The sequence below is a fragment of the Peromyscus maniculatus genome, chromosome 4 (assembly GCF_049852395.1).
Source record: "Peromyscus maniculatus bairdii isolate BWxNUB_F1_BW_parent chromosome 4, HU_Pman_BW_mat_3.1, whole genome shotgun sequence".
Taxonomy (NCBI): domain Eukaryota; kingdom Metazoa; phylum Chordata; class Mammalia; order Rodentia; family Cricetidae; genus Peromyscus; species Peromyscus maniculatus.
The window spans coordinates 136,272,829-136,288,372 of record NC_134855.1 but is presented as its reverse complement, the minus strand read 5'-3'; the positions used below and the strand labels follow the sequence as shown (position 1 = coordinate 136,288,372).

At 48.2% G+C, this 15,544-nt stretch overlaps 1 protein-coding gene across 13 annotated transcripts in view; it reads right to left on the bottom strand.

Moving 5' to 3' along the window:
• Window positions 1-2,492: 2,492 nt before the first annotated feature.
• The window catches only part of Dlgap4 (DLG associated protein 4), a 158,679-nt gene continuing 145,627 nt past the window's right edge, over window positions 2,493-15,544 (bottom strand). For 11 of the 13 annotated variants that reach the window (XM_076571042.1, XM_076571041.1, XM_042276644.2 and 8 more), the window contains 3 exons: window positions 5,933-6,024; window positions 4,936-5,091; window positions 2,493-4,193 (listed from right to left, as the gene is read on the bottom strand). In XM_076571042.1, the coding sequence (XP_076427157.1) occupies window positions 3,975-4,193; window positions 4,936-5,091; window positions 5,933-6,024 (467 nt within the window). In that variant the 3' untranslated portion in view covers window positions 2,493-3,974. Of the gene's footprint in view, window positions 4,194-4,864; window positions 5,092-5,932; window positions 6,025-15,544 lie in introns of all 13 variants that reach the window. The other 2 variants (XM_076571044.1, XM_076571043.1) reach the window with 1 other exon arrangement.

Sequence of the window (15,544 nt, the reverse complement as noted above, 5' to 3'; positions counted from 1 at the left end):
GAGCCTGCCTGCCTCACCCAGGAGCTCTTATCTCTGATCCCATGGAAGTCACCACAGCAGTGATGGCAGCGGAAAGCAAGTCTCTGCACAAGCATGGAGCACAGGTTGGCACCGGGCTAGCCTGAACTAAGTGCAGGGGAGAGCCTTGACCCTGTGCAAGGGCAGGGTAGGTGCAGGGCAGAATCCAGGGTGCTCTGGCTGGCGATGCACCTGAAAGGGGGCAGCTGCCTCCCTTCAAGAAGAGAGCGTATGTATGTTCTCCTGTAGGGCAGGCTGTGAAGGGGCCCGAGCAGAGGGTCACACGAAAGTTCCCTCTGCCGGTATCACGGCAGGTTCAGTGGGGCTGGAGACACACCCTAGGTCCTGGGTAAGACCCCACTCCTTTCTGCAGCTGTCCTGGCTGTCAGTCTGTCTTCTACTGTACTTACCCACGTGGTCTCTGCAAGGCCTCCAGCAGCAATGTTTCCTCCTACTCTGCTGGCCTGAGGTCCCTACGCTGCTCGTCATGTTCTTCCCTCCTGTCACTCAGTGAGGACTCTGCAAGACTCTGAGGTCTTACAACCACGGTGGAGTTTGGGGTCCCAGAAGGGAAATATGGGTCCCCTACTTTCAGATCTGTAGCTGAGGACCCTGGGGCGCTTCATCTGACTTCCTGGGCTTCCCTGCCCCACCCTCAAAGCCTCCAGGAAGGGCACTTTGCCTCTGAATCACAAAAGTCCAGACACATTCCAGCTTCTCCAGAAGCTGCGTCAGCCTTTCTGAGATGTGTCAAGGACTTCCTGATGGGACAGGCTCAAAGGAGGTGGGACATCATCTAAGCCATAGTCTTGTCAAAACTGTTTGCTTCTAATCCAGCCAGGAAAGAGGAGAAGCAGGGTGATGGATGCTTGCTATCTATCCTGGCACTTGGGAGGCAGAGTCAGATCACAGGTCAAGGCTGGGCTACAGGGAGAGACCTTGTCTCAAACAACAACAACAACAACAAAAAACAAACAAACCAAGGGACAGCCTGTAAGCTGCTTGGGTACTTTAAAATGATCACCGTCACAAAAACCAAAGGGAGGTGGGACAGCTGCCGTGGATCCTTCAGAGTAGAAAAACTTGCTAACTGAAAGCACCAAGGGCCCCTAACTGGACTCCAGTGGACCGGGGTGGGGGGGCGAGTCAAGGGGAACAAGGTGTGGGCTGCCTGCAGGATGTTGGGTATTTTAGGCTCCAGATGTCCTGGGCAAGGGAGAGCTGCCTGGATCATTCGCTTGAGGGTGGCATCAGTTTCGTGGCCAGGCAGAAATTGCCCTTGTTCTCAGGAGGTGCAGGTAGACTTTGGGAGGGTTCCTTTATCACGACATGAGGCTGTCTGGGTGGAGAGCCCCACATCTGCAGACTCTCCCACCATTTTTGCTTCTGATTCCAAGAGCCTTCCCCAGGCCAGATCTGTCAAGACTCCCAAGCTGTAGTCAACCACTCAAGATTGCTAAGTTCCTCCACTCCCAAGTCCCTGGGGCCCATGGGAGGAGTCAGGCTGTTGTCTGACCTCCATCCTTCATGGCTAGCTTGGCCTCGCTCAGCATTCACTTCGACTTTTGAAGGGCTGGTTAAATGCTGGATGCAGAGACAAGCTTAGTCCTGCATAACAGGAAACCACTTACCCGTCAATCCCCTTGGGTGAGTAGGGGAAGGGAAAGAGCCCTGCGGACCCAGCATGGTCACTGATGTTCAGCCACTCTAACAAAGACGTGTTAGCGTCCAAGGCAGAGGGCAAGCTGTTTTAAGCACAGGAGTCTGTTTATAGTTGGGGCTTCATAAGGGGTCCAACTCCTGAAAAAGTGGGAATGAATCTGTGTTCCTGGTCCTGGGATCACAGGTATCCTGGCTGGGCTGGGCCAAGGGAGGAATGAGTATGTGGTTCTAGGGCCTTTTCTATTACGTTCTGAGCCCCGGGGGTGGCATCTACCTCCCCTCTCTGGTCAGTCAGTACCCAGGCCTCCCTCCACCTGGACTGGACCTCTCCATACATTATGCTTCCTGCCACATCAGACAGAGACTGGCCCACGCAGCACTGGCTTCTGGTGAGCTTTGGGGCAGCCCATGCGGCTCTCCCCTGGCACGTTCCCTAATACACTGGGTGGCCTAGATTGTTGAGAGGGCAGCTGCTGGGGTCATGGGGCACTCCTGCCCTGAAAGATATGTGGAGGTCAGGTCTTTGAGTTGTCTCTTTGCTTCTGTAGTGGCACCTACGAAGGATGTGTGTTGTTCTGATGTCTTGGAACCCAGTGCTACATTGATGTCTTGAGAACACTGAGCTTCTGTTTACTGCCCAGGCTCACAGAGCAGGTACTTGACAGCTGAAGTTAACTGATGCCCTCAGACAGCTTGTCTCCTAAGAGCCGCCTTTTGGGAGGGAGTCTAGATGGGTTTCCTGAGATTATCTGCTGCCATCCTCCTTATCCCAGCCCAGCCCACCACACTGCAATAATGCCATGAGCCCTTGGTACACATTACCTCATTTATTCTCACAACATGCCTGTGAGGTAGGGAGGGGCAGGGACTGTCCCCATTTTACAGAGGAGGAAGTTGAGGCACACAGAGGTCAAGTGACTTGCCCAAGGTCACAGAGGGGGCGGCCAAGCTGGAATAGGCCCCCAGAGCAGGCCTTGCTTCACCTGGGGGACCCCTGCAGCATGCGCCAGACAAGAGGATGTCCCCAGTGCCCTTGAATCATACCCACAGAATAGAACAGCCCCTGGTATGCTGAACTGTCTGCTGGGTCCAGCCCCCTCCAGGCGGCCTGACCCAGCCTTGCCCTCCCCATCCTGCTCTGTGGGCCCAGGCCTTTGCAGCTCAGGGCTCAGAACACCTTGGGAATAGGAGTAGAGGAGTGGGGGACAGGAGAGATTGGGATGAAAATTACAACAGAATAAAAAACTCAAGAGGCTAGGCTGATGGGTTGGGTGGACAACCAAAAAAGGGCTGCTTACACACAAGGTATATTTTTACACACACTTGTACACACACCTAGATATAGTACATGTAAAAATATATGCTATTCACACACCCGCCTCCTGCAGGTACCCCGAGAGCCGGTGGCAGCGGCGCTGGTGGGCTTGGGTGAGCAGATGGGCGTTTATTAAATATACACTCTAAGGTCTATGTGCATATGTACACATACGTACAGACACCGCCACCTGCCCCGGGGGGACTGGACGAAGGTGCGGCCAAGGACAGACAACCCCCTGGAAGCCACTTGGGAGTCCTCAATTTTCTTTTGCTGAAGAAAGGGGCTGGAGCATGGTCCCCATGGCTCCCCCACACTGCTCCAAGGAGCAGCAGTTTCCTTGTCTGCTCAGAGGCCAGTCCAGCCTGACACCGTCTAGGCAGTTGGATGGCAGCGGAGGGCGGGCGGGCGGGCACCTCGTCTGTGTGCACGGGCCAACAGTGTGTGAGCACTTATCGGGGAGGGTGGGCAGAGGGAGGAATGTTGCCCATCTCTCTGTCCTCTGTGCCCTCAGCCCCAAAGGGTGTGAACCAGAAAGCTACTGGCCTCGATGGTGACCCCTGTGTGAGCTCTGAAGGGAAAAGAAAAGCTGTGGGATGCTGGGAAGGGAGGGACATGGCAGGGGCCCAAGGCTGCCTTGGACTGTCGTTGTCTTGTAAACAAGCTAGTTCTCAGCAGACAGAGCCAGTAAAGAGACTGCAATCTGGAGGCCAGGCCAGGGCTGCCCAAGTCGTCGTCTGGTCCGCCATGGCAGCCCAAAGGAAAAAGGGTCTAGACTGTGGTTTTTTTGAGTCAAGTCTTCATAACCTAAAGCTTGGAGGGACCCAGAAAAGCCACATTGTGAGCCCTTGTTTGTGTCAATTGGAAAGTTGGCTCAGGGTCTCTAGAGATAATAACCATACTAAAGGGTGAGAAAACGCTGTTCCATTTGCATTGAGTTTTTAATGATTTAAAACTGAGTGCTTGCTCCTTCATGGCCTTAGAGCCTGGTCTGGGCCTCAGGGACATAAATCTCGATGCTGTCCGCACTCTCTGTGGCTGAGTTCTGCCGCACAGACGCTGCCCGCTTGGCTGCCAGGAGTCTCTTTCTGGCCTCCTGACGCTGCTTGTCCCCCGCGTCAGAGGCTTTGTCGCGGTTCAGGGCCGCCTTGGATTTGGCGGGCTTCTTCGGAACCGGAGGTGGTGGCTTCTTCTCTTCCTTTAGTGAGACAGCGAGGAGGGAACAAAAATAAAATAAAGGTGCCACGTCTTGTGTGGCACTGCCCCTTACTAACTGCAGGCAGCTGGCATTGCCCACCCTGCATCTCCACACCAGACTGGCACGAGCAACACACACTAGAATCTGAGAGCCACAGAAGCAATGATGGTGGGAGAAGCACAGGGCTTAGGAGCGAAAAGCAAGCTTAGACTCTAGAATGTTCCAGCAGAAGAGGATGGACAACCCCCCGTTCCCACCCTACTCTGCTCATTAGGAGGAACCTGAGACACAGATACAGCCGAAGTAGTGACTTCTATCCCATCCCACTTCACATGCTGTCCTTGGAGGAGAGCTCACCAGGGCCACAGTCAACATGACTGGGCTCCCCTGCTCTACAGGAGGCCCTGAGCTTCACAGCAGCACAGTTGCTGCAAGGAGGCAGAACTGGGGCCAGACCCCACTGCCTGCCCCAGGAGGGCCGTTCTGCTTCTTCCCACTACACTTGTGACCCCTTTACTAGACATGCAGAGCACAATGGCATGCTTTGGGGACAGCCTCCACTACACAGTGAGCAGCATGCTGGACAGGTGCCAGGCATGGACCCCGCAAAGTGATGGACGTGAGCCCCAGCTCAAGACGACACATGGAGAAGGGAGCCAAGCAGCACTGACCGATGTGGGCAGCGTTATTGCCGACCAGGAATTTGTCCCTGGACTTCCCCTCCGCACTGCTCCATGCTCACCTTCCTCTTCTCGGGGGTCTCCACCAGCTGCCAGCTGTTGGCCTTGAGGTGGTAGAGCTCATCAAACTTCATGCTGATGTCCTCAATGGACAGCTGCAGCAGGTCCCAGAACCCTGCCAGGTCCTGGGCTGTTGGACGGGGGTTGGCATCAGGGTTCTGTGGGGCAGATGAGGGTCAGTGGGGCAGCAAGGCAGAAGCCCGTCTTATCTCCCCCACCACACATATGGGCCTCGAGCCCTGGCATTAGGAGGGACTTTGGGCAGAGTCTTGCTCCCTTGTTCTGTGGCCAGGCCAGGATCTGTGAGTGAATGAAGCTGGCTCTGGTCATGGCCAGTGCCAATGCAGGGATCCCTGGGAGCAGTTTCATCATGAGTGGTCCTGCACATACATGGCACATACTGTTGCCATGGCTAGGATCACTATCACAGGGCTGAGGTAAGGAAGGCATTGTGTCCTCTTGTGCTAGGCAGGCCAAGTTCTCATTTTATAGGGTGGTCCGTTCTTGACCAGTGTTTCCCAGGGAGGTAGGCCAGCTGTGATCATGGAATCTGTTGTTTTTCACCACAGGCCCTAGAGACTCACTGTCCACTGTGCTCCTGATTTGTTTGAGAGGATTCTGATCCAGGGACATGCTGTCCAGGACTCAGCTTCTGGCCCGGGGGCAGGCGGGCCCCAGATGGGCAAGGGAGGAGGTGACCCACCTGGTACAGGGGTAGTATTTCCTTAGGTCTTACCTTCAGCAGTCTTTTGGATATAGAATGGACTAAACAGAAGTAAGTCAACTGACTTAAATTCTCATGTGGTTGTTTTACACCAGGTTCAATGTTCTGTTTCTGGAGGACTGCCTCAGCCCTTCCTGTATTGGGCACGGTGTGTACTGCCACCATCTTTATAGTGCCATGAGGGGGCAGCACCTCCTCTGTGTGGAGGGGGCAGGCTCTGGGCAGGGCCGCCAAAGGCCCGCTGAAAGCCCTGGAGAGGAGGTAAAGTCACTCACCAAGTTCTGCTCACAGAGGCCCCGGAACTGCTGGAATTTCTGGGACATCAGGAGCTGGGCACTGCCCACAGCACTGAGGACTTTTCCTAAGACTGAGAGAGGTAGAAGAAGCAGCTCAGCATACATGGTGGTGCTGGACAGGGACCAGGATGGACATATGGACATATGTACACATGTGCGCATATATATTAATAAAATATGGGCTGTGCTAGGGTGGAAAGGGAACTGGAATTCACGTATACATGTGTATATATACATGTTACACACACACATAAAACTAATGGGTTCTTACACATTAACCCATTGCTTTTGTTTTTTTTTTTTTTTTTTTTTTTTAAAAAACGCCGCTCGGACTAGGGGGCCGCCCAGCCTGCCGCCCTTGCGGTTAAGCGGACCTGCCACGAAGCCAAGTGGTTTTTAATGGATTCTTGTCACGTTGGGCACCAGATGTAGATGTAACCAACTGTCTTATTAAATAAGAAACACAGAACCTATGTAAAAGAGAAAGCCGACAGCATTTCTCCATGTAGACTTGTCTGTCCTGGAACTTGCTCTGTAGACCAGGCTGACCTCACACTCACAGAGATCCACCTGCCTCTGCCTCCTGAGTGCTGGGATTAAAGGCATGCACCCCCCCTTCCCCTGGGCTTCAGCTAACCTCTTCTTGTTAAGGAAAATGTAAACAGATGAGGGCAGTGCTAGTTATTCCAGCCCTCAGGAGATCGAGGCAAGGGTCAAGAGTTTGAGGCCATCCTGGACTATGAGAGACCTTACAGTCAGAATAAAGCTGGGTATGACGGCTCACACTGTTAATCCCAGCACTTGGAGGCAGAGACAGGCAGTCACTTTATCTGCTACAACCAGAACCTTATCCCCAATTTCTAAGGAAATGTTATGGTAGTAAATTAGCAGCAGCTTAAATGGGAAAAATTTCCCAAAGAAATGTAAATTATCATGGACTCAAGAAGAAATAGAGAGGGGCTGCTGAGATGGCTCAGTGGGTAAACACTTGTCATATGCCTGATGACCTGAGGTCCATCCAACCCATTTACAGATGGAAGGAGAACAGAGGCCAAGTGCCCTCTGACCTTCACACCTCCCCATCACACACACAAACACTCCACACTTTAACTACGTTTTAGTTATAGCCCTCACCCTCTATTTTTTCTTGCTCCCCCCCCCCCCCCGGAGCTGAGGACCGAACCCAGGGCCTTGCTCTACCACTGAGCTAAATCCCCAACCCTTTTTCTTGCTTTCTATCTCAGTACTTTGGGATGGAGAATCAGAAGCTAGCCTGGGGGCACTCAACAACACTGTTTAAAACAAATGAATGAAATGGGAGGCAGAGGCAGGCAGATCTCTGAGTTCCAGGACAGCCAGGGCTACACAGAGAAACCCTGTCTGAAAAAAACGAAAAACAAAAAACCCACAATAAAACAAGAAGCCAGTATGTAAGTGCTAGGGACTGACCCCAGGTCTTCTGAGTAGAGCAGTCAGTGCCCGTTACAGTGTCTGTCCAGTCTATACCTGTGATGTTTACTTGGGAGGCTGAGGCAGGTTCACAAGTTCAAGGCTTACCTGGACTATTCAGTAAGACCTTGTCACAAAGTAGTGGCTAAATGGGTAGAGGTTCTTTAGGGGCTGATTAAAATATTGTATATTACATAGTGATAACATCCAGACAGCCCTGTGAATAAGCTAAGGCTCCATGAATTGTGAATGATAAAGGGGTGAATTTCGTATGTTAACTGTATCTTAGGGTTTCAAGTATGGCTCAATGGTGGTGTGTGCTTAGCAAGCACAATACCCTGGGTTCAACTATCAGTTACGTCTTAATCATGTTGTTAGAAACAACACTCAGAGCAGAAAACTAGAAAATCCACTGCTTACCAGTGGTGCAGACCAGGAAGGGTGCACACTGCTGAGCAGTTCAGATCAATGAAATGAACAAAACACAAGTTCAGGTGTTAATGTAACACCACTGGGTGTCAATAACAATGGTTGGGGTTCTTTGTTTTGAGACAAGTTCTTATGTAGCCCAGGCTGGCCTTGAACTTGCTATGTAGTGGAGCCTGGCCTTAAACTCCTGATCCTCGCACCTCTCCCTCCAAAATTCTGGGACTGCAAGTGTGTATCTGCTGGGGGATGTCTTCTGTATGCTGTGAATATGTGTTTCTCTGATTGGTTGATAAATAAGGCTGCACTGGCCTATGGCAGGGCAAGATGGAGCCAGGCAGGAAAATCCAAGAAAGATAGGAAGAAGAGAAAGGAGAGGCAGAGAGATGCCAGCTGCTGACAAAGGAACAACATGCCAGCAGACCGGTAAGCCACAGACAACATAGCAAAACACAGATGAATAGAAATGGGTTTAAGATATAAGAGCTAGCTAGCAAGAAGCCTGCCATAGGCCATGCAATTGGTAATTAATATTAAGCCTCCGAGTGAGTATTTTTATAAGTACCTGCGGGCAGCACCTGAGAAAACTTCCAACTACAGTGTATCATTGCCTGGCTCAATACAAAGCATCTCAGATGGCTCAGTGGGTAAACAGACCCGCTCCCTAAACCTGACAATAAACCTGAGTCCCATCCCCAGAACCAGCTCTGGCAAATGATCCCTCTTCCTCTCCCCGCCTTTAAAAAACATGAAAAACAAATTCAAGTTTGAAAGAAAAAAAAGTATGGTGATACACACTTGTGATCCCAGAACTTGGGAGGCTGAGTTTGAGGCTAGGCCTTAGTAATATAGTGAACTCCTGTCATAACCAATCAAGACAAGCCAGGCGGTGGCACACACCTTTAATCCCAGCACTCAGGAGGCAGAGGCAGGTGGATCTCTGTGAGTTCGAGGCCAACCTGGGCTACAGAGCGAGATCCAGGAAAGGCTCTAAAACTACATAGAAACCCTGTCTCGAAAAACCCAAAAAAAAAAAAAAAAAAAAAAAATCAAAAACCCCATACAGCATGCTGCTTCTATAAATTTCACAATCAGGCTAAAGGAAGGGACCTGCATATTCGTTAGGATACATGTATATGTAGCAGAAATACATAAAGGCAATGGTACAAACAAATCCTAACAGTGCTTACTGCTGGGCCAGGACTCCAAACTGACCAGGAGGAAGAACCTCGAGTCCATATAAAACCACACTGCAAAGGACTACACTTGTGTAATTCTGAAATAAAATCAACCAGGTCACCATATATTCTATTAAACAGGACAACCAGATCAGCAGTGAAGGACTGTAAGACACCCAGCACACAGACATGAAGATGGTGTGTGTTAAGGCAGCAACATTGAAAAGAGAATGCAATACTCCAGCAAAACCAAACACACAGCCTGAAAAACCAGTCCACGAGGAGCACCGGGACTGTTAGGACTCTAGAATCCCATCTTCAAGATACAGCAAAGCTGGACCAATGCAGGCCTGCGATCCAAGCTACAGGGGAGGCTGAGGCAGGAGGACCACAGGTCAAGATCTACCTTGAGACACTCAGACCTGGTGTCCAGACTTAAAAGGCCAAGCACAGTGGCGCACACCTTTAATCCCAGCACTTGAGACAGAGGCAGGAGGATCTCTGAGCATCTCTGTCTCAAAAATAAGAAAGTAAGTTATATAGTTCCATGGTAGTCTTTTTTTTTTTTTTTTTTTTTTTTTAAATTTTGTTTTTGTTTTTCGAGACAGGGTTTCTCTGTGTAGCTTTGTAGCCTGTCCTGGAACTTGCTCTGTAGATCAGGCAGGCCTCGAACTCACAGAGATTCGCCTGGCTCTGCCTCCTGAGTGCTGGGATTGAAGGCATGCGCCACTACCACTTGTTTGTTTGGGTTTTTTTTTTTTTTTCTTTTTTAAAATACATTCACAAGGCCCCCAATTCAAGCCCCAGTAATGCAGAAAATAAAATGAGCAGAGCAGAGCTGACAAGGTGGCACAGCGGGTGAAGTGCCAGCTGCGTGAGGTCAGCTTCACTCAGTTGTCCTCTGACCTCTGCACCTGCCCCTCAACACAGAGGGAAACCCGAATTTTAAGGGGATGTGTTGGAACAAACTCAACGTTTTATAGAAAGTAGTGTGATGCAGAAAAATGCCAGAGCTTGCAGCAATTACACTGAGAACAAAGTTATCATGGAATAGTCCTTGGGACTCTCAGGTGCCAACCCAGCTCAGTTTCCAGGCTCAGCTACTCTGGGTAGTGCTTGGAGCTTCGGGTCCTCTGTTCAGTCCTTCAGCTACATGGCTGTGTCAGCTGCTATTCCTCACTCAGGGCTTGATGGCCGTGTTCCTGCCTGCCACACCTGTCCAGATGCAGCTTGCCTCCCTCCATGTCGAGGAGGAACTGTGTTCTCTACCAGGCACAGGTTCTATGCTTTCCGCACCCACCTAAGCACACCCCAGCACGCTGTTCACCCCTGCATGGCTCTCCTCTAACATGCTGTTCAGAACAACATACACAGGCCCACAACGCCCCCAACCCACATCCCCTCCCTCTCTGTGTTCTGACGCAGGGAAGTTTCTCAACACAGTTGTCTGAGCTGTTTTCTCTCTCCTATCAGGCTGCTCTGCCCCCCCCCCACCCCCCACTACTGTCACCTTTCAGCAAAGAGCTCTTCAAAGGACTCCTGTTAGCAGTACTAGTAACTGCCACTAACAGGGCCACAGATGATCAAGGACTCCTGTAGCAGTACTAGTAACTGCCACTAACAGGGCACAGATGAACAAGGACTCCTGTAGCAGTACTAGTAACTGCCACTAACAGGGCCACAGATGAACATGGACTCCTGTAGCAGTACTAGTAACTGCCACTAACAGGGCACAGATGATCAAGGACTCCTGTAGCAGTACTAGTAACTGCCACTAACAGGGCACAGATGACTGACTCTGTCCCACTCGCAGAAGCTTCCGTTGTAAATAAACACTGAAACTGTTTATGGTTACCATGACTTTAAATTGATAGTAATCATGCGATGACTGACAAATCTTGTTCCTGCATTAAACAAATACATGATGCTATAAGTTTAATATTAAGACAATGCTCATTAAATGTCACGAGCTGGCCTCGAACTAACTCCAGATCCTTCTGCCTCAGTTTCCTGGGTGAAAAGATTACAGGCATGTACTATGTTTAGTCTTGAAGGCTGCATATTAGTCTAATTGATTTCCTTTGTAATTGTGATCTAATTTTAAAAATGTATGTGTGTGTGCCTGAGTTGTACGTGTACTGTGTGCATTCAGGAACCTGTAGAAATCAGAAGAGGGCATCAGATCCCCTGGAACTGGAGTTACAGATGGTTGTGAGCTGTCATGTGGGTGCTGGGACTGGAGAGATGGCGTTGTAAGCTAAAATAAACCCTTTCCTCCCCAAGTTGCTTTTGGTCAGAGTTTTATCACAGCAATGGAAATCCTAAGAGTCATTGTAAAATGGGTCAAGGAGCCAGGTATGATGTTGTATCTTTAATCTCAACACTCATAATGTGAATACAACATCAGTTTGATCCTGTCTCAGAACCAGTGAGCTGGTGAGCTGGTTCAGTTGTTAAGGTGCCTTGCTTGCTTCCTAGACTGCTAACCTGAGTTCAATCTCCATGACCCACAAGGTGGGAGATAAACTCACTCCTTCAAGATGTGTCATTTGGTACATGCCCCCTTCCTCACGCATATATAAATGTAATTTTAAAAATCAGGTGAAAAAATGGAGGAGGACAGGCCAACATCAACCCGACCTCTACATGTATGCATGCAGGGTAAGCACACCTGTAGCATATCTCATACACACACAGAGGCAAGTTTTATGTTACACATACTTTGTCACAGTAAGATTATGAAGAAGGGCTAAATAGAGAACTATAAGCCAGAAATTCTATTCCTAGGGATATACTAAAAAAAACTGAAAACAAGTATTCAAATGAATATTAATGGCAACAATATTCAAAATAGATTTCATCATGTTGTTAGAAGTCTTATCCTGGTGTTGTAATTTCTTCATTGATATTACCAAAATACACCTGTTACATCAACATGACTTTTGTTATTTTTATTGGTCTGATATAGGTTCCCCCTTTTTTTCTGGTGTGTGTGTGTGTGTGTGTATGTGTGTGCGCGTGTGTGTGTGTGTGTGTGTGTGTGTGTGTGTATGTGTGTGTGTGTGGTGCTAAGGATCAAGGCTTCATTCAGGCTGAGCAAGCGCTCTACTACTGAGCTACACCCCCAGTCTACTTTCCTCCTTTAAGTTTCTTGATGGAATTAAATACTACTACAAGGTCAACAATAGCAACATTCTCTTGCTCTCACCTTCAAGGCATCATTTTTAAATAGGAATAAACTAACTAACGTTCACTGGACATTCCCAGAAAGCCTCCAATCCTAAAGACCTAAAGAAATAAAGGCAATGTAGGAACCCAGGAAAGTCAATATGCTTAAATGTCTCAGAAAGAAAGGAGATGCTATACTCATCAAGGGAAAATCATATGAAGAAATGAATGTGCTGGTTAGCCATATCATCATATGATAGACAGTCTGAAGATACTAACGTCAATGGAGTTCTCCAGTAAAGAACACAAAAGCCCAGTGAGCAGGTCAGATGTGGTGGCTTCACGCCTATAGTCCCAATACTTAGGAAGCAAAGGCAGGTGGATCTCTGTGCATCTGAAGATAGCCTGGTCTAAAAAAATCCAGTAAGCACCTATTAAGATATTATCAACATTACTAGTCACCATAGAAATACACCAAAACCACAGTGAGATATCACAGTCACTAACATTATCACATAAAAGTACTTTGAGAGGCAAGATGGCAGGCTTGCAGAAAGAAAGCTAGAATGCCTAGCTTTTACTTATTTATTTATTTACTTATTAGGATACAGGTTTTACTTTTTTTTGTTTGTTTGTTTGGTTTTTTTGAGACAGGGTTTCTCTGTGTAGTTTTGGAGCCTGTCCTGGATCTCGCTCTGTAGACCAGGCTGGCCTTGAACTCACAGAGATCCACCTGCCTCTGCCTCCCGAGTGCTGGGGTTAAAGGCATGCACCACCACCACCTGGCTAGAATCTTTTAAACATCATTTTTGGGCCAGTCTGAAAAGGTCCTTGATAACCAAGATGGCTGCAAACAGGCGACACAGAGATCCTGAAGCAGGAATCACCGACCCAGAGTGGAGCTGCCTTGTGTGTCACAGTGTTTGCACCTTCTCTTCGCAACAGCCATGACTGCGGAACAGAGCTCACTCTGGTAGGATGAGTTGTGACAGCAACCTGTGGATATTTCACATGAGCACACAAAGCCTACACTTTGGTCAACTTCTGTGCCTAACAAAGAGTCAAGTGACCCATGCTGAAAAGCAGATAGAAGAGCAAGGTCCCACCATACAACACGCTATAAAACGTTCCTCTCTACTGATCACTTCAGCTCTCAGAAGCCAGGAGAAATGTTATCTCATACCTTTTGGCCCCTTGAGAGAATGGAATGTGGTATATTCACTAACGTTATATAGTAAAATAATAAAAATGTCTTTCATTAAAATAAACAAAAGGCGTGCTCAAGCCAGTTGTGGCGGTGTACACCTTTAATTATAGCACCTGGAAGGCACAGGCAGGCAGAGCTACATACTAAGTTCTAGACAAGTTAAAAGAAAAAAAAAAAGAGCCTGGTAGTAGTGACATACACCTTTAATTCCAGCACTGAGAGACAGAGGCAGGTGGATTTCTGAGTTCAAGGCCAGCCTGGTCTACAGAGCAAGTTCCGGGAGAGACAGGGCCACACAGAGAAACCTTGCCTCTATAAGTAAAAAAAATAAACAAAAATAAAATAAAATAAAACCTGGAGAGGCAAAGGAAGGAGGATGACCATGAATTCCTGCCTGGACCATACAGTGAGACTCTGCCTAAATAATTAACTTTAAAAGGTACCAGGAAATGAGAAGCTTCATGTACAGCTGCCATGGAGAATAGTTTAGCTGATTCTAAAAAAGCTGAGCAATTCCTTTCCTGGGTATATAAACAAAGAATGAGTACAGACCCACACTAAAATTGTACATCAATGTTCACTGTAGCACTAGTCATAAAAGCCTTCAAATAGGAATGATCCAAATGCCTGTCAACAGATGAACTGCATAAATAAGATGTGGTACATTCATAAAAATGGAACATTATTTGGCAACACAAAGGAATGAAATACTGGTACACACCACAACATGGGTAAACCTTAGTGGTGGCCCGAGGACCAAAGAGCCACTCCTTGCGAGTCTGAGTATTACTTCAAAAGGATTTATTTTATATCATATGAGTTATATCTCAGTAAGGCTTAGGGCTGGGATACAGGTTGGTGGAAGTAATACTAAGTAACCAACTAAAGCAGTTGAGAAATGAAAGAAAAAGAAAAGATTTTTAAAACACATGGGAAAGTCAATACATGATGCAGAGAAGAGGAAAGGCAGAGTATGGTGGTGCTCGTCCTGTGGTCCTGGACTTGGCAGGCTAAAAGAGGAGGACTTCAAGTTTGAGGCCAGCCTTGGCTACACACTGAATGCAAAGCTAGCTTGTAGAGACCCACAGAGGTTTCCTAGTGAGAAGTTATTCAGAGTCCAAGAATCTGAGCTTGTTTTACCCAGCAGGGCTGCATAGGGGATGATTGGACCACAGGCATGGTTACTAGGTGTTTGGAAGGGTCTGCACTGGGCTGTGAGGGTATGCTTTGATCCTTTGTCTTGTCCCTTGGCACTGTTATAAAAAGCCCCCTTGAAGAGACAGAAGGGGCCAGTGGATTTTGATCCCGGTCCTCCCGAAGCTAGCCTGTGTTTCTCTTTCTCACCTCTGCTATCTTTCTATCTATAAGTTTCTTATTCCTCTTTCCTCATAGGAACCTTTTAAAAGGTGGGAGCTGGCCTCCCACAGATGATGCCCAAACAGGGACTTGGGTGCGGAGGATAAGTGAGTGAGAGTAGAAAAATCCTGTGGAAGCAGTTAGACATGTTTGGTTTTGTAAGAAAAGGCTAGGCAGTCATATTTTATTCTTCAGGAGCAAAAAGTGTATGTAGAAAAATTAGGCTACAGCAAGTATCTCTCTGTGTCTAGGTTTCTTTCTCTTTCTCTTAATTTCTATTAAATTAGGAAAAAATATAGGGCTTAGGTACAGGAATATTGTGTAGGAAGAAACTTATTGTAAGAGTAGAATTTCCCTAGTGCCAGACCTGATGTACAAAAAACAGCATCCAGAAACAAGCAGCCACTGTGGATTTAGCAGTCTGAGAAAGAAAAGCTGCTATGGGGCAGGGAAATAGTAAGCCGATGTTTGTATATTTGCTTGTAGAAAGCCTGAAAACTAGGGAGCTGAAGTAGAACCGCAACAAGTACAGGGGTTCTTGGAGTTCGCAGAGGAACTGTGTCCTTGGTTCCCCGACTATAGGACTCTGGATGCAGGCTCCTGGGGGAGAATCGGAGTTGATATGTAAAAATATTATGAGGAACATGGGCTAGAAAAGATTCCTGTGGAAGCTTTTGGCTTGTAGGCTTAATTTGGGACAGTTTAGATCTAAGCCCTGAGTGGAGGGGGGAATTTTCCCTGAGGCGGACTCAGGTAAGACAAAACCCTCCACTCTGCCAGCAGTGCCACTATATGAGAACACTTTCA